Source organism: Phoenix dactylifera, chromosome 2 (genome assembly GCF_009389715.1).
Source record: "Phoenix dactylifera cultivar Barhee BC4 chromosome 2, palm_55x_up_171113_PBpolish2nd_filt_p, whole genome shotgun sequence".
Classification (NCBI taxonomy): Eukaryota; Viridiplantae; Streptophyta; class Magnoliopsida; order Arecales; family Arecaceae; genus Phoenix; species Phoenix dactylifera.
Window position 1 is genome coordinate 16,926,355 of NC_052393.1, and position 19,726 is coordinate 16,946,080.

The window sequence follows — 19,726 nt, forward strand, 5'->3', positions numbered from 1 at the left end:
GCTTGCTTTTATAAATATATACATACATATATACATAAATATACATACGTACATGTGTGTGTATACATATATAAGTGTATGTGTGTGTAAATGTATATACATATGTATGCATGCATGCATGTATAGATGGATATACATGCATACATACATATTTATGGGGGTGCTTGTTTCTGTAATTCTTTGCAGGGGTTTTGCTTATTTTGGTTCCTAAGCTAGGAGTTTTAGTGTGTTACTTATTTCACGTCTTAGGTTGTTCAAAGGACTTTATTTTTTAAGATTTTTACTTCTACAAGTGCGCTGGTAGGAGTCCACCAAACCCCTCATCCCAACATATATGAAATGTATTTCTTTACAGTATCAAAAGGATTCGATCGCGATATGAATGTGAAATTCAAAAAATTTTACCCCAACAAATTTAGTGATAAAAATAAAGTAAGAGCGTGATAAAATTGAGGTTATTGGTGACCTTGCCGAATGATCCTCCACGATATCAGTTTTCATAAAAGTTGACGATGCTAATGGAAGGAGAAATAAAGAGAAAAAAATATTTTTTAATTTTTATGTAAAACAAAGTTAAGAACTAGAATTAAATTGTCGTTAGGAGTGCCATCCTACTCGCAAATACGTGTTTTTGGCCATTTAGGCACTCCGCGATTACACCCAAAAGGGAATAAAAGAGGGGAAAAAGAAAAAAAAATCTTTTAAGAACGTAGACATCCCAAACCCGAGCCCCTCTGCCTTCGATCCACCAAGTCCCACACAACACTTTCTTGGCTGCACCCTCACCGATTCCAGCAGCCCCCACAGACTCCCTCTCCACACGGTGGCCCACCCCCAGGATTTCTCCGATGCCGTTGCATCCTCTCAACTGCCCGCGGGAGTGGCGCAGTGCATTTGGGGCCTAAGCCGATCTCAAGTAAGATGGGCTTTTTTTCCTTTCTATTTTATTTTTGAAACCTTTCCTGCAGCCAGGGCCGGCCCGAGCCTTAGGCGAGCGCCTGCAGAAAGAGAGAGAGAGAGAGAGAGGAAAGTTTCTTGGGTCTGACCGTGACCAAAAGGAAGCAAAGGCCCCATATAAAACAGGAATAGGAGCTGGCTACGAGTCTTCCCCCTTGATGGAAGGGAGGTGGAGAGTTTCCTGGCCTGCAGAGGGGAAATTTAGGAAGTTGGGGACGGTAGTTTTGTTTTGGATGGAGAGAGAGAGAGAGGAGGGATTTGGTTGGCTTGATACACGCCTGAAGCCACTCTTATCTTTCATCCCTTCTCTTGTTTGGTTTTGGTCTTGGTTTTCCTTCCCTCACATTACTCCTGGTCCAGCTGGGCCATCAGGAAGAAAGGGGGATTGGAAATGGACTTCTTGGAGGGTGGAGATTCTTTTAATTTTCTCCTCTCGGTTTCTTCTCCCCTCTTGGGTGGTAGAGAGAGAAGGAGGGAGGGGGTTGAATGGCTGCTGTGCTGTGATGTTGCGGTTGCTGCTTGGGTACTCACTTGAAGGGGAGATGGTGGGATGGGACTTTTATTAATTAGATGGAGTCAATTTCCCATAATGCCCCTACTTTCTCTTATCGAGATGCTCCTTCCTGGATAAATTCTTTTCTTTACTTGACCATGGAGTGCCATGGGATGACCTTTTCCTATTCTGCTCTTGCTTGACATGATAAACAATATTGCCAAGCATTATCTCAGTTATTTAATCAATTTTATGGCCCTTCTTTTAGGATAATTACTTTTCTACACTTCCATTCAAAAATAATATTAAATTAAAAAGGTTTTTTGCCTATCTTTGTTAGATTCATGTATCTTTGTTGAAATAGTGTACTTGATAACTATCCATTTTCATATCATTTTTTTAAATATTTTATACTTATTAAAAAAATTTATTATTAAAAAAAAGCCTCATTCATTGGATTCGCCTTAGGCTTCCAAATGTATTGGGCCATCCCTGCCTGCAGTAGGCCAGCCTAAAGTGAACTCACTATGAGAACCTTTTTTTCTTTCTTTTTTTGTCTTTGTGGCCTTCCCTACGGTGGACTTTCTTTGGATCGGGGCGTTAGGCGACCGCCTCAGTCGCTTAAGAGTTGGGCTGGCCGTGACTGCTCGGCAAATCAGGATGTAGTTCCCCTCAACGTAATAAGAAATGACGAGAGACACCAACGCAAACAAAAGGAAGAGTTGTTGGAGAGGTCGGCCGAAGAGTGTGCCCGTATTTACACCTTGCCAGTATCTCTGACGTCGCGGGCCGTTTCAGTGCCGGACCAAGAGTGCAGCAGCAGGTGGACCATTATGATTGTCACTTATTCATGATCAACCAAACATGCCAAAATCATTTTTTCAGACATCATATTCTCAGAAATCAACTTTTCAGAAAAAATATTCTAATCCTGTAAACTAGAGTCCTTAAAGTAGCTTTTGGCGACTTAAATAGGATAATGTGATCTTAGATCACTGACAAACTTTATCTCCGGGCAATATGATCCTCGATGTCCTAAAATCGCCATATTTGATGTGCTCTATTCCAATGATAAAAAATTTCTGAATATCCATGAGTAACCTATTTAGTATTCCATAAAATCCAAGTTCACTGGCTATATAATACCAAATTTATCCCTGACATATTCCATAAAAATATATTTAGTAATTATATTAAATATATTATAAAAAAATTAATATATTTATTCATATACTAATTATTAATATATTTCATAAAAATATATTTATTAGTTCTATAATTATTAGTCCTATAAAGATATATTAATTGTTATTATAGAATTAATATTTTTATTTATACTTATAATATGTCATTTTTAATACTAATATTCATTTTGATTAGGAAAATAAAGCAAATAGAAGTAATGTATTAAATAATTTCATTATATAAATATAAAACATAATAATATATTTCTATTATAATTTAAAATTGTCATTGAATAATAATATGATAGTAATATGATTAATGATATATCATAAATATAATATATATATATATAATATCAATATAATATAATATATTAATATTATATTGATATAATATATTAATATATTATATTATATATAATATAATATATTAATATTATATTGATATACCAATTTTTTTGCTAGATTGAGGAATATTTTATTCTCAAATTTCAGCCCAAGATCACTGCCTGGGGTGATCTTGGATATCCGACCTGAAGGATGAGTATCGCATCGCTAGATTGGATGATAATTCAAAGAGTAGGGATAATTTGCGACCATTGCTGCAAAGGATCACCGTTGTGCAACCAAACATGATAATTTAATCACCTCTATCTACATCACCCTTGATCTTGGGATGATCACCTATACCAAATACTCCCAAAGATGATGAACAGGATGCATGCATCCGTTGGGTTCAATATTAGAAGGTCATTATTCTGTTTTTTTTAAAAAAAATTGTGGACACCATCTGGGGCTAAAACCTGGTGTATTTTCAATGTTTTTCACTCATTCATTTAGTCATAATCTCAGTGAGACCTGAAATCTGATTCTTTTTCCAAGATATTTATCCGGATTTTTTGGAGTGCAATCTGGTCGAGAGTGAAAGAAACAGGGAAAACTTAAAAACCGGTGCCATCAAAAGATTAGTGCTTACCCCATTTAACCAGATTTAAGTTAACCATGTAATGTTCAATCCTTCAAGTCACGTACAGCAAGGAAGCAAGGTCTGTTCTTGTGTGGAGAGACCATCTAAGAAAGCTGGTTCTGGCATTCATGCAAGCAGTATGAGTGCAGGCAAAAAGCACATTATGGATCACAGTTTTCTGCATTCATCCATGTCAATTGTCGAAGAAAATGCTATAGATCACTACCAGTTCACCGAGAGATCCCTCAGTGATTGGGTGAGCACAGGCGGGATCTGGCTGACACCATCGATCCTCTCATTTTGGGCTTCAATCCCCGACTGCTATATTACCGGCAGTGATCAGGTGCAGGTGGTGATCATTAGTACTCGTTGTAAAAACATCAACTTTACACACAACGGACTACTTCTTTACTGAAGTAGAAATATTGTTCATAAGGATAAGGCTTCTGCGTCAGCCGGAGCACCAAAGCAATACCGAGGGCTGAAGAAAGCCATGGCCACCCACAGTATCAGGTATTAGCCTGCGGGAAAGATTCCAGTACTTAAGAACACTGGTGCACCATTCTTATCTGCTTGCAGCGTTGAACGATTATTAGATCTCTCACAAACCGAAAAAAAAGATCCAAAACAAATTGCTAATTGGCTTAAGAAACGCAAGGACATCCATAGGAAATTAGGGTGGGGCAAGAAACCCAACCTTAATGAACGCGAAAAAGATAAACAAAACCATCAAAGTACTGCCATACATCTATCTGCTGTCTTCATTGATAGGGAAAGGGCAAAACAAATTTTTCATTAATATAGTGGCATTGACCTCAAAGAGGCCACGCTTCAAAAACCTCCGAACCAACACCGACCAAATCTAGCTCTCAGATTTCATAAACCAATGGGTCAGCAGCCAATCAAACCGAAGCCAAAGCCAATTAGCCAAGCAGAATCGAAACCCGCACGGAGTTCCAACACCAGACACCAACCCAGGCTACCCAGCATAGGCCCCTCAGAATCAGAACCAATCCACGGATTTTTGATAAAGTCAAGGGTGTGGAAACATCACGAGAGTCAATTTTTTGTCTTCTAGAATGCATGGAACCTTTGGACGGCGGGACGGCTTCGCTGTCTTGTCCCCCCACCAGACAACCCCCCCTCCAAATCCTACCTTCTCTGAAAAGCTGGGTAGTTTGTGATAACTCTATAAATAGGACAATATCAAAGCTATGGAATCAAGTCCACAGGCGTTAACACCACAATCACGCGTCCTCGCTATACAGCATACCTTCCAAGCACAATGAGCAACAAAGCTGCTTTTGTTCTTGCCACCGCTTTCAGCAATCGTGGAAGAAGACCCATACCAAAGCGGGGAAAGATCAAGTCTCGAATAGCTACAACTGCAATACACTCCATCGCCTCTGTACTCTGGAGGGCTATTCACAGCAGTAGCATCCTGATCAGAAATCCATTTTGAAGAAAGGTGAATTAGCCATCGTTCATTTGGAATTCATATGGTTGGATGAATGTAAATCTACAGTCAATCGAAGTAGATCAAATTTTCAAATTTCTGTTTTTGTTGCAAATACAATGTAAAAAGAAACTAAGAGGCAAAGATTTGCAGTTTTGTGCATGAATAACAAGTTCAGTTTTTAAGTTTTCTAATGGTACACATTCAAGCAACAATGATGATGCTTTTTAAATTTGTCAAATATTATGCTTGGAGCTGGGTTGGTGTTGTTCCATTGCTTTCTGCTGCTGTAGTGGAAGTGTGTCATTGTCCCCTTCTGGAACTGCTGAAGCACTACTAGAAGGCTTGGCACCAACAGATAACAAGTTTGTAAACCAAGTACCTAGGAATCTAGGGGAGCTTCTGTTTGAATTGCTAGGGGATTCAAACAGCCATGAATTTGAATTTGAATTCGAAGCCAGACCAGCCATGAATCTGTATGCCAGTTTGCTGGCAGTCATGATTTCTGTCTTTGCTTGCCGCAGCTGCCAAAAAGAAACAAGAGCACCATAATAAACCATATGCAAGTACAAAGAATGATAACAAACATTCAAAATTTAGTGCAGAAACTGGCATTGGAATGGCATAAAATCCATCATGGAATTCATCATCTTCTAAGAACACAAATGTTTGTGCTTAAAATGAGATAGCATGACATTAATCTTAATTCCTTTAAAGGTTAAACTAGCAACAAGTTTAATGATATTCAGAACTGTATCAATGGTTGCCAAAACTATGATTCTCATTTGGCACTTGGTATGTAATTCCTGTATGTCCTTGTTGGCTGACAGCTGACTCTGGTTAAACTTTGTTATATCTAAACCAACAGTAAGCAACATGTATTGCGTTGGTATTAGTGTTATCTCAAGACTTGAATCATTCTTCAAATAATTCAGGAAGTAGCAGTCAGCTAGGGTGCTGTGTTGGATAAGAAGGTGAAATAGCCAGAGTTGTAGATGAAATACAGTTTATTGTTTATATTTATTCATCATGTGTTTCACAAATCATGATTTCTGAAATGAACAACAGTGCACTCAATAAAGCTACTAGTCTAGCGGTGCTCAGCAAGTATGCTATGCCAATGCCTTTAATAGACCCATTTTGTTCTTGTTCAACTTCTGGCTATGCCTGATCACATATTAAGCTGCAATAGATCCATGATCTTTTATGAATTATTCTTTTAACAGAACTTGAAAAGATATCATCACTCATGAATGCTCAGTAACTTGATGATCAATATCTCACATTTTATATTAAAAACATCATCTCAGAAATCACCAAGAGAAGGGAAACCTGGTCAACAATAAGAAGTATTAAACCAACCATCATATGCTAGGTAGGCACATTATAATTGGTCAGATATTTTAGGAAAGCTGAGAGAGAGAGAGAGAGTAATATTGCCAAAAAATATGGTGGGCCATCCAAAGATTTCAAATTGTCAAGATGAAGCATTTAAATTGCCTACATGATCTACAAAACTTATAGTACATGCAACACAACTCAGCAAAATTATGCTCCGAGGAAGAGTTTCGCACCCGGGATGCTGTATTTTCTGCAACTGCCATGGCAGCATCGCCTGCATTGGCAAAGCGGTTTACCCAACCTGCAAGGTTATAAACTATGAAAGCACGACCAAGGAAATATTCCAGCCACCGCAAGTTGTACATAACTATAACTTACATTCATCATCATAAAAGATAATTAAGTATTAGGATCATTGTTCACGATGAATTACAGATGTAGAAGAACAAACTACAAAAGCATGAAGAAAACCATACGGCCAATAACCACAGCCACTAATACCACCACCAAGCACAACATGAGTTCAGGAAATTCAGTTTCAGGTTTTACAAACTCAATAAAAAATTGCACCAATTTGTATGAATTAATGAGTAATCTGAATCCGATTGATCTGCAGGATGGTGTTGTTGGTCTTCTCGGATCCGCTTTTGGTCACGTCGTAAACGTGCAGTATCACCTCCTTCATCTTTATTCCTTCTGGCTCCTCCCCGCCCTCCCTCTCTTTTTTTTATTCCCGACAAAACCAAAAAAAAAAAAAAGGCTGACAGAGAAAATAAAGAGCATCCACTTAGTCCTTCCAAAGAAAACCTTTAGAGTAATAAGCCGCAAAGGAGGCTACCTAGTCGACCGCATTGTTCGCTTTTCGGTAAATATAGATGGCTCGAAAGGAGCCCCATCCTCTTGCTAGTCTTCGATATGTTAACCTCAAGCCCACTCGATCATCATAGTCGAAGCTCCTTCGAGGTGAATACAGGCCGCACCTAAAGTATGTCTTGCATAAGTTATGTCCTTCCATGCAGCTCTGAACTCAGCTCTAATGACAAAAGTGTTGATGATCCGCCGGCCCCCAGCCGCCAAAAGCCTGAAGTTGTAATCCTTGATAACAAAGCTCATACCTCCGCTATTTCCTCCCTCAGCAACACTCCCTTCTTTAATTTGCTTCTACTTCTTACTTTCTTGAGTACTTCCCTCCCTCACCTCTATTTACCCCTTGGTGTAAGAATAGGAAGGGGAAGTGTGATAAGAGTATGGATGGTTAGGACTATCGTTCACGTTACAATTGGATACGAACAAGAATCGTCTCCGCCTCCTCCATTTCCAGCGACTGCCAAACGCCACCAAAGCTTCCCACTTGTTACCTTCGCCAACCTTTTCTTTTCTTCCTTCAAGAACTCATTTGCCAGTTTCTTTTCTTTTCCTTTTTTTTTTTTTTTTTTTCCACAAACGCACGTAGTATACATACTTTAGGTTCAAATAGCCTTGTTGAAGAGATGAATGAGAAGGAGATAGTCTATGAATTTACAACATCTAAAACCTATTAATGCAAGATTGAGAAGCTAAAACATTAAGAAATTTCCTTTGTTGGTTGTTTTTATATTTAGAATAACTCAAAGTGGGGAAAACAATATATAAAACTCAAAAGAGTGAAAAAGAAAAACTATAAAACTTGAATACCACTCAAAATACATCATTATGATGCTCAACATTTGGGTTGCATCAATCAAATAGCCTTGGCTCTTAAGCTCTAGCTAGTAATATCATATACCTCTTCACATTGCATCAAACATGTGACATAACATTTCACCCAGCAATAAAACTATAACCAACCATAAAATAGTCATAGACAAGTTTATATGAATTTTATCTGTTTTAAGAAAGCAATCTTCATTTGTTACTTCATGAGTTTGGATCTCCTCCGGATCACTGTTGGACTGAAGAGAGCCTGCTTATCAACCACAGTCGTTCGTGAATGGCACAACGGTCATGATCAAACGAGGCTTATCAAATCATACGGCTTGCATATCCTGTGGGCTCCACCCAAATCATGGTTGTCACATCATTTCGCATAATCCAGTGCCATTCAGCAAAATTCATGGGATGGAGAAGAGCAGATGGAAGAGAAAGAGGGCCAGGGGGTTTGTTGAGAGAAGAAGCCCGAATACTGCAGAAAGATATGTTGTTAATTTTCTTTTTACATAAATATTTTTCTAAATATCAAATTTTATAAAAATATTTTTTCAAAATTGATATTTACACACACACACATACATACATACATACATACATATACATACATATATACATATACATACATATATATACATACATACATACATATACATACATATACATACATATATATACATACATATATATATATATATATATATATATATATATATATATCCTCTTATTTTACTATTCTACTTCTTTTTTATCCTTATTTTTACATATATACCCACACCGTCTAACACTCTTAAACAATTAACAGTTTCAAATTAAAATGACTAAAATGTTTTTAATAGATGGATGTGCAAAAACAAATATTTATAAAACAATCACGTTGGAAGACAAAAAAATAATATCAAATTTTTACTTTATTTTTAATTAAAATAAATATGGTTTTTATTAACGGTGTTAGAAAACTATTATATTAGGGGCATTTGTGTAAAAATAATTTTTTATAAGAGTACAGAAATAAATATAAATTTTAAGAAGATATTCACGCAAATTTAAATTTTTAGAAGGCATTTATGTAAAAAAATCTATAAAAAAAAAAGAAGCATGCAGAGTTCTTTTTCTCCCTGAGAGAATGGGCTAGAAGGGATGTAATTAATATGGGCCGAGCTGGGCCTGCCATCCTCTAATGAGCCCAGGATCATGCAAACAGGCATTGCGAGATAACGAAACCAGGCGCCCGTTCCGCCTACGTTCCATAACCAAACAGGTATCGTGAAACCAGGCGGCCCCGGCAGCGCATGTGAGTTTGCCGGGTAGTTCTATATACACCCCCCCTATTGCTCAGGACACCCCCCAAAAACCAAACTAACCTTTAGTGTAATTACCATATTGCCCTTGAAATTTTCTCATACACCCCCCTTCCTCCTCCTCCGTTTCGTTTTGAAAAGAAAAAAAAAAAACCCCCCTCAAACCCCCCTTAAACCCCTCCTCCCCCGTTCCCCCTTCTCCCTCTCGTCGCCGGCATTCTCCCGATCTCCGACCACCTCGCCGGCTTCTCCCGGAACTACCTCGCCGGCTTCTCCCGAAATTTTTTTTTTTCACGGTTCGTGCTCCGTTCGGCACTGGATCGCCGAACAAAAGGCTTCTGTTCGGCTGAACAGTGCCGAACAGAAGCCTTCTGTTCGGCAACCCTCAACCGAACAGATCTGTTCGGCTGCACAGTGCCGAACAGAAGGCTTCTGTCCGGCACTGTTCAGCCGAACAGAAACCTTTTGTTCGGCGATCCAGTGCCGAACGGAGCACGAACCGTGAAAAAAAAAAATTTCGGGAGAAGCCGGCGAGGTGGTTCCGGGAGAAGCCGGCGAGGTGGTCGGAGATCGGGAGAATGCCGGCGACGAGAGGGAGAAGGAGGAACGGGGGGGTTTTGGGCGTTGGCGAGGTGTTTTGGAGGGGAAGACCGGGGTGGAGGGGGGTTTGGGGGGTGTAGAGAGCAATTTAGGTGAGGGGGTGGGGAGGGTGGGGGGTAATTTAGGAATTTTTAATTTTTTAGGGGTGTCCTTAGCAAATGGGGGGGTGTAGAGAGTATTTAATTTTTTTTTAATTTTGGGGGGGTGTCCTGAGCAATAGGGGGGGTGTATATAGAACCACCCGAGTTTGCCCGTTCTCGATGCTGCTAATTGACCAAGGCGTCCCTGGCCGCAAACGCAGACTACGAAAATGCCCTTCCGTGGGGTTTGCTTCAAGCCGGTCACTGCTCACGCCCTTCGCATGCCGTCGGTCTTGTCCTCTATATACGAAGACTGTAACCACCGTCACACTCCGCCTTCTCTCTCCCTGTGGAATTTGGTTCGGCGTCGATCCAAACGCGTAAAATTCCATACCAGTTCGATCCCCAATTTCTTTTTATCAATCGTTTCTTGGTGGTTTCTACTCGCTATGAAGAAGGAGAGGGGCCGATTCCGCCTAACTTTCCCTTAATTTCTTAAGGTACGACCGTAGCCGCCTTCTCTCTTGTTTTTGGTCAAGGTCGCCTTCTCTTCCAATTCGATCCCGTCTTCATACTTCTCAATTTCAGTTCTTTTCTTTTAGATCTAGATCTTTATTTCCTGAACTCTTAATCGGATGTTCTTAAAGCATGCTTTCATATCTTTTGCTACTTAATTTTTCTGGATAGAATTAGGGTTTCCAGCAATTTCATCCCGTGGAAGCTGAATTTAGGTTTATAGAGGGTGAATGTAGGATTTTCTGGATCGAATTACGTGTTCGTGTGCATAGACCGAGATCTCCAAGAGTTTATGTAATATATATAATAATTTTCTGGTAAGCTACCGTACTTAGATGGGAAGCTGTTGCGTTGCATGCTCTAACTAATGGAAAGACTGTATGCTAAATGGACGGTGCGTCAGTAATTAGCTTATATGGCTAGAAGGTTGGGATTGCACGCTGTAAGGCATGGAAAGTTGGTATCATTGGGGAAGATCATGCTCACCAGTAATGATCTCCTCTTAAGGCACGTAACGCAGTTGCTATCTTTGTAAATCTACGTGTGCATGATAAGAGTGCCAACTGATGAAGAACTCATCTGGATTCTTTAAATGTGTAATGTGAAAAAGAACAACGCCATGTCAATCCCCACCAGAGAGTCAAAATGATGGGATGGGTGAAATCCCAATCCAATTACCTATAGTTGCAACTTGTGAGGAAACATACATGCAACCATTGTTTTCACTCATCACCAAGATTGTGAGATATCAGAATTTGTTATAGTGTGATAGTCCCAAACATCTCAACTGAGTTTGAGATATGCTTGGTGTTGGGATTTTGAATTGCAGAAAAATGAAGGTAGTTGTTTTTTTATGTCCTATGCAGTTCTTAAGTCTATTCAATCATCCAATAACTAGATAGTGAGTTCTTGACGTAATCATGCACCAAAATATCTTGCCATCAAGGCTTGGCTGGACTAGTTTGGCTAAAAGAATATTGCATTGTAAATCATGAGGAAGGACTACTTGATTATGCTGATTGCAGATAGCACAATAAGAAGTAAGGAAGGAGGTGAGTGTGATGCTATCCTCCACCTGTACACAGACTAAATAACGCCTTCCCTTGCTTTATTATGCTTCCTCACACTTATCTAGTGTTCACAAAGTTATTAAAGGCTGAAGGCGCACCAAGTCATGTTTGTGTCATGCTTGCAGGTGTGGGGTGTGTGGTTATAGACAGTCATATCCATGGGCTTGTGTGTGTCATGCATGTGTGCGTGTACAATCGCTCATATCTGTGTATATATGTGCATAGATATATGTATCTACATGTGTGTGCATGCATCTATATGTGTATGTCTATGCACACACAGACACCTATATTTATATAAATACATTCTGTAAATAAATGTACGTATTGTACATATATGTGTTTATGTTTGTGATATGAATACATTGTACATTCATAAATATATGCTTTTGTGTGTGCATATATATATATATATACATACATACATACATACATATATACACAGCACATAACACACCCACACAATACACTCAGCTATCCACATTCACATATAACATATAGTCACAAAGGCATGCCCTTTTTTGTGTCTGAACATGTATGTGAGGCATGCCTTTTGAGCATCTTGACCTTGATTACGTCACCTTGCCTTGAGGTAGGTGAGGCAATGGGGCTGCACATACGCCCTCAACAACATTGATGCTGAAGCTATTATCAAGTGTACTTGATCAAATAGTTGGGAGGGTAATGGCTGTTTTGTATAGCCAATTCACTTTTCAATATCTGTTATTGCCAGAACTTTCAGTACTTGAAAATGGCAAACAACACTTTAACTCTGGAAAATTAATGATTAATGTATTAGATTGTTTTTTGTTTGAAAGTAGATAATTAGCTAATGACTTGTCTATGCTGCATGCTGCAAAGATAATATTTTTATTTACTAGTCCACTTACACATGCAGTGCATGTTAATTTTAAAAAGGGCAAAGAACAATTTTATAAGAAAAATTATTTATATAGAAATAAGAACTACAAATAAAGAAGAAAGTTATACTTTAATAAATGAAGCAATAGGATATGTTTTAGGAAAAACAATGCATAAGAAATTAAGTGCGATAGTTATGTCATCTATTACTTGATTATTCCCCAACAAAAGAAAGGTATGCATTGTTAAGTAGATAAGAGGGAGAGAGTAGGGCTGTCAACGAGCCGAGCCGAGCCCGAGCCACTGCAGGCTCGGCTCGGCTCGTTCCATAAAAGTATAGGCTCGGGCTCGGGCTCGGGCTCAGTACCGAGCCCTGTACTAGGCTCGGGCTCGGGCTCGCTTGGCTCTGTACTAGGCTCGGGCTCGGGCTCGTAAGGCTCGTTTGCCCGAGCCCGAGCGGCCGAGCCCGCCCCCACCCCGGTGCCCCATCCCCATCGTTCGTTCGTCGGAGAGAAGAACGAAGGAAATAAAGAAAGAAAGAAAAGAAGAGGAAGAAGAGAAGAAGGAAGGGGGCGGCCGCGAGCACTGCCGACGCGGGCGTCGGCCGCAGGCGCCGCGGGCGCCGGGGGCTCGGCCGCGGGGGAGGAAGTAAAACTTTCACTGTGAAAGCAGGGGGGTAGGGGGCACCTCGACGCGGGAATGGCCGGATGGGGCGGCGGCGCTTCACGCTTGTTGCCTCCCCCGCCGGGGGCGACGGCATCGGGGGCGGAGAAGGGAGAGGAGGAGGCGGCGAAGCTTCTCAGAGAGCTGGGATCGGGTGCACGGCGTCGTCATCGTCGTCGTCCTCATCGTCGTAGCCGTTGTCGGAGGGGAAGGGGCATCGGCTTCGGGCTTGGGGGCGAGCCGGCGAGGAGAACGGAGAAGAAACCGAGAGGCGAGAAGAAAGGAGGGGTTGGGATTCTTGGGAAGGTTCTGGAGAAACCGAGAGCTGAGAAGGATTTAAATGGGCCTTGGGAAGGTCCTCCGTGAGTCCGCGTCAACTGTTCCCATCTCGGACTGGTTGCTCATATTCTCCTTGGGAGTTGGGACTTGGGAGGGTAGTTTGGTATTTCATAAGGGGTATTTTGGCAAATGTGTTAACGTAGATAGCCCTCATTTAGGCTCGTTTGGGCTCGTGAGCTGCTCGGGCTCGAGCTCGAATTTAAACGGGCCTCATTTTGGGCTCGAGCTCGGGCTCGTTTGACTAACGAGCCGAGCTCGAGCCGGGCTTTTACCGAGCCGGGCCCGAGCCGAGCCCGAGCAGCTCGGCCCGTTGACAGCCCTAGGAGAGAGCATAGAGAAATAGGAACATGGAATTAAGAGGAGGTTGTGGTTATGAGTTAGAAGAGGAGGGTGGCATTGAAATGAGAGGAGAGGTGGATAAACTCCAGGTTTTTAAGGTGGTTAGGGGTAGAGAGAGGGGTAGAGAGAGAAAGAGAAGGGATTAGGATGAGCAACTGTAGGACTGCAAATGGGTCTCGGACCAGAGAATGATTGACCCCAACCCGACCTGGTTTCTTGTTCAGGTCTTAATGTTTGACCCAAACCCAACCCAATAGAAGATCGGGTCGGGTCTACTACCAATATTTTTAGATTCAGTGGGTCATTTGGGTCAGATCGGGTTCATGTATGACCCAATCTTAATCCGAAAAATTCGGATTCGGGTTGGGTCAGGTCACGTCATACAATGTAAAGTCTGAACCATAATTCTACAAAAAGAAGTCATGACACCTAATTATTGTACTTATGTGAAGCTGAGCTTCTTTGAAAAATAAAAACATGGAATGACAAGGAATGCATGAAACCATTATAAAAGTCACAGGTCACAAAAAATAACTTTTTCCCAAAAAAGGTCCAATTATAATAATGGCTTCCACTAAATTTGAAGCTGAAAAATACATCAATGGGATTTGCCTGCACTAGTTAGACTTCAGCGGCTAAAGAAAAAAGGCCCAATGGCCACACAAGTAAAAAAAGAAAAGAGGCCCAGTTTGAACAAAGCAAGCCATACAACAAAAAAGGGCCATCATCCCCCTCTTCACCCCCTTACCCACCCTCTTTCTTTCTCTGGTGGATTCACTTATACTCTAGGATCATGTTATTCTCAGGAGCCAGGCCAATGCAAGCCCTCAGGATGCTCTCCAGCATGGTTCTCTGCTTTGCAAGGGCATTCACCATAGGCATGCCTGGAGGGACCTATTTGCATCACCAAATAAATTCAAGTTACTTTTCTCAAAAATTATTTTCAAGTTACAAAGTACTATTATTAGCCACCGTGGAGTTTCTGTGTCTTCATTCAAGCTAACATCATAGTAACCATTGCTCTTGGATTACTTTGGATCGGTATCTCAAATGCTTATTGCAAGTTGCAACATAGTATTAATAAAATAATTTGTCTTAAATGACTAGGTTTTCTAAAAATAAATTGTAAAGTGACTTAGGACCATTGTCTCAGATGCTATGGTCACATCTTATATGGTACACATGTTGAAGTACTGTTCAATATCATGATGTAAGGGTTCATTAAATACTTCATCCAAATATAATTCGAAGGAAAAAAATAGAAATCATAACTGTAAACTTTGATTATAGATTTACTGCAACAACATGACAACTATATGTCACCATATGCAAGTCAAATATCACCCACTAATAGTTATGCCTGAAGTCATGAAGTTCTAAAGTTCTTAGGACTCAATAGATTTGATTCCATGAATGAGGATCTTGCATTAAGCGATAGCCAGAGATGGCGCATCCCTTCCATGCGGTTAATTCCCACCACTCTATTTTAATAGATCACTCATATTGTTACAAAAAAAATACAGATATGGATCTTGCATTCTCGATCTCGCCAAATGACCTCCATGAATAGAAGCATAACATTTATGAAAGAAACTTTAATTTCATGGGAAAAATAAAAAGACGAGAAGAGAGAGCATCAAGCAAGAGATAGGGAAGGGCTCAGGTAAGCTATTGAAGTTGTTGATGACGAGATTGTTGTTGGTGACCATCTCGATCTGAGGCCCTGGGAACTGGCCATTGATCAAAATTCCCTGCAATCTACCAGCAAAGAACAATTTTTTTTGACAAAAAGTTCTCTCATTTTGAAGAAAATACTAAGAAATGAGAAGAAGAGAGAGGGGGACCTGTTGTTTGATGCTGAGGGGCTAGATGTCACCGTAGGTGATGTTCTAGGTGAAGAAGTGGCAGGGGTCTTCGCCTCGATTGGGAGAAGAGAGGAGGAGAGATAAGCAAAGAGAGAAGCCAAGAGGCTTGTCTTCCCCATTCTAAACCCTCTCTCACCCTTTCCCTTTGCTTCTTGCCTCCAAAAAGAAAGATGCTTCGAGAATGGGTACTTGGGGAAGTAAAAGAGGAAAAGGGAAAATGGAGAGAATGGGAGACATGGGCAAGATCTATGGCCACATTCTAAGAGTGCCAAGCAAAGTAAGGGGAACAGAGAGAATATAGGAGAGGGGATAATTAGTTGCGAAGCTACTGTTCTCCAACGTTCTTGAACTGGTGCGGATAATTAGTAGCGAAGCTGGTGTTCTCCAACAGCGTCGAACTAGTGTGGAGATCCTTTAGGAGATCGACGTGGTGGAGGAGGGGGAGGGCGAAGGACCAAACCGTTGAGATGTGGTGGTGGGGGACTGTAGAATCAGCTAATCAAAGGCAAAAAGAATGGAGAATCTAGAGTTTTAAAAAAAGGAACTAGAAAAAATTGGGGAAATCGAGTTTCCACCAGGTTGGGAGAGACAGGCTCACCCCCCACCACCACCCCGGCCTTCGCGCTTTATTTATATCATGGGTTAACAAGTATACTTGGTTCAGATCAGGTAATGGATAATAAGATCCAATTTAGACCCAAATAACAAACGGGTCGGGTTGGGTCAAAATTTAATAAACCTAGACCTGACCCAGAATGTGGAATGGGTCTAATTGTGGGACCCAAACCAGCCTTACAGATTCTTTAAAATGAGTTGGGTCGAGTCTAAGCGGGTCGGGTCAGGTCGGGTCATGGGTCAACCCGACCCATTTGCAGCCTTAACCAGCAGTTATCCTAAAGTAGTGTTGAGATGAGGAAACTATAGATGCCATATGCAAACTGGTATATAGTGTAGTAGCATCCGTCTACTTCTTGTTAGGAGGTTTTGCAAGAGTTAAGCTAGGTAGTTCTAGTTGTCATGCTCCCACTATTGTTCTCAGAAAGGAAAAGAAAAGAAAATAAATAAAAGAAAAGATAGAGATCACCTAGATGACCCATATTGGAATTTGAATGGAATTCTTATCCAATGGGAGAATCATATATTGTTCCTGTTTTGCTCATGGTTGATCTATATGACATAAAGCCAGGTTTTAAATATCAGAGCGACGACGAGGCTTCCCATTGTCATAGGGATGGGACAAGTCAGAAAATGGACCAGGTTGATTCAAGACATCCACTATCCCAGGTGTTGGAATGCTGGGCATCTCATTTCATGAGAAAACTGGGATGGCCCCAGCCCATGGTATTTAAAACCTCGATGTAAAGTTTGATAAACAGGTTATTAAATATCCAATATAGGCAAATTTGATAGACAATCACTACAAGACCTTGCTCATGCATTTTATTACATTCTAGGTCAAATAAAATTTCTTAGTTGATATGCCTTTGCATGCAATTGCCCTCTATGGAGTTTTCCGGTGGTTGACAACTTGACATGTTACGTGCCTGAGACACTCAGATATCATATACCCATGCCAAAGTGTTTACAGGATGAGGATCTACAGAACATGGCAGAACCTTTTCACAAGCATCATAGAATTAATCCACTTGCCCAGAAAGAAAAGTTCCTTCCAGTCTGAGGATTTCATAATGGCGGGACTCTGTGGTAACTTTAATTAAATTGCTTATGAGGGAGGGGCACTTAGTACCAAACAATGGGGCTGCCAGAGCAGCCAGCTCCAAAAGAAGTTAATAGAAAAATGTTTCTGACAGTAAACAATTAAGAAAGTTAGGATGCTTGGATTGCATTCTGATATCCTGCATCAGATATTAAGCATAAGAAGAAGATTTAAGTGGACAACTTTTGAGTCAAAGCATTCAAAACCTGGAAAAGTCTGTAATGTAGAGGGGAAGTCTTTGTGCTATATTGAGATCTTATTTCGAGTGGTTATTAATTGTGTTGATAGAAGAGTTCTTTCAGCATTCATTTCAACTCCTTTTGGCTGTAGTCTATTTTACAGACTGTGTGCAGGAGATCTTGACAGTGGTATTCTTTCTCTTCTCTTTCTTCTTCTTCTTCTTCTTCTTCTTCTTTTTGGCAGTAGTTTTGCCTTGAGCTGCATGGTCAAAAAGTCCAAGCTTTTTGCAAAAATCAGAGATTAACAATGGGTGGCTCCATGGGCTATGAGAAGCTGGGGCAAAATGCCATAAGATATGCATCGATCAAGGTTTATCATTTCTCTCTTCTGCTTTCTCCTGTTGTGTCTGTCTGGGATTGCATTGTTCGCAAGATGAGATACTCCTTCAGGCCTGAATGGGTGTAGATCTGTGATAGCATATATTAATTAGTCCTATTAGTGTAAGAGCAGATATGTGTTTTCAGTTTTGTTTTCTTGTCATAGTATATACTCTTTTTTGAAGACAATAAGCAAAGTCAGTAGTTAAAGAGATTGACAGTTATGGAGAAAGTTGGACATGGTCAAGCATCCCAGCATGTGAGGAAGGCGAAGAAAAAGCAGGCCAAAAATGAACTTGATCGCTTGAAGCAAGCCGAGAAGAAAAGAAGGCGCCTGGAGAAAGCACTTGCAGCTTCTGCAGCCATTCGGTCTGAACTGGAGAAAAAGAAACAGAAGAAGAAAGAAGAACAGGAACGTCTGGATGAGGAAGGTGCTGCAATAGCAGAAGCTGTTGCTCTGCATGTGCTTCTGGAGGAAGATGCAGATGAATCATGCCAGATCATGCTGAAGAACAATAAAAGATTCAATTCTTTAGACCATTCCAGCAACACTGGCCTTTTCATGGGATATCAGAGCACTGCAAGCAATTCTGCTGAAGGACCAGGATCATTATCTGCTTCTTATGGCCCTTGGTGCACTTGGAATTACTTGGGGAGTGGACGATCGCTGTATCCTGGAATGCATGCAAGAGAATTGCAATTGCCTTATTACAAACATGCAGGTCAAGGAGCAGATATCTCAGCAGGCCTTCTAGCAGCACAGGCTGTCTCATCACTGCAAATAGCAGAAAACTCACAATGGGATCCAATTGCTGGCCGCCGAGCTGCAACTGTTGTCATCGATAGGATGTTGGGAGGGAATGCTTTGCGTGACAGAGCCAATCTCTATTTTGATTTTTAACTGGATTATCTAGCAGACTTGTATGTACTCATCTCCAGTGTGCTTTTGTTTGTTAGTAAGCTGTCCGTCCTTGATACTGAATGCTACTGTTGTGTTATGCCTGGAGTTTTTGCCTGTAGTCATCAGGGAGTTTTATCTTTCTGTAAGATGATTCTGAAAAATTATAGCATGACCTGTTTCTGCACTATGAATTTTGCTTCTTTTTTTTTAATCGATGATGAATTTTACTTCGATACTATAATGCTAAAATTTCATATTGGAACATATAAATCATCGGTAAAATTTTCTTTGCTATTTCTAACAATGTAGGATGGATCCTCTTACATATTCACAATCCCTGCTTAGGTTCCCTAGTCAGGAGGGGCTAAGAGCAGGGAATTTGAGGATGTTTACAGTGTGCTTGATGTTAGGAATTAAGTTTCACAGGGTTCCCCTACGATAATTTTCTTTATTTTACTTTTTCTTCATGAGAACTTAACATCTATATTTTTTGGAAATCAACTGTCAGTGTAATTGCAGACAGATTGGTGGTCTTCTATATGCAGCCATTAGATTTTGCACCAGTTTGGAAGCTAACATATATCTCTTCATAGAAATTTTCTTGAGGCTTCCCAAGGTCCTGATACATTGTCAGGTTCCTCTTGGAAAGAGGGAAATTATCTTCTCTGATGCTTGATAGATTCGATAATGAAAGCAAAATGACAAGAAAACTTTTAACCAAACACACTACATTTTGTGACATGATTGTGTTTATCTTGCGCTTCTTTTTTTGTGTTCAAACTATGAAATTCCACATATTGTCGATTTCATCAAAGGCAGGGTTATCATGTCTT

At 40.5% G+C, this 19,726-nt stretch overlaps 1 protein-coding gene across 1 annotated transcript; it reads left to right on the forward strand.

The window, feature by feature from the left end:
* The first annotated feature begins 10,312 nt into the window (after positions 1 to 10,312).
* LOC103698272 lies at positions 10,313 to 19,084 on the forward strand. The gene is made up of 2 exons (XM_039123517.1): positions 10,313 to 10,565; positions 17,859 to 19,084. Exon 2 carries the CDS (start codon positions 18,216 to 18,218, stop codon positions 18,891 to 18,893), a length of 678 nt encoding a protein of 225 aa, XP_038979445.1. The 5' UTR covers positions 10,313 to 10,565; positions 17,859 to 18,215; the 3' UTR covers positions 18,894 to 19,084.
* Positions 19,085 to 19,726: the final 642 nt, after the last annotated feature.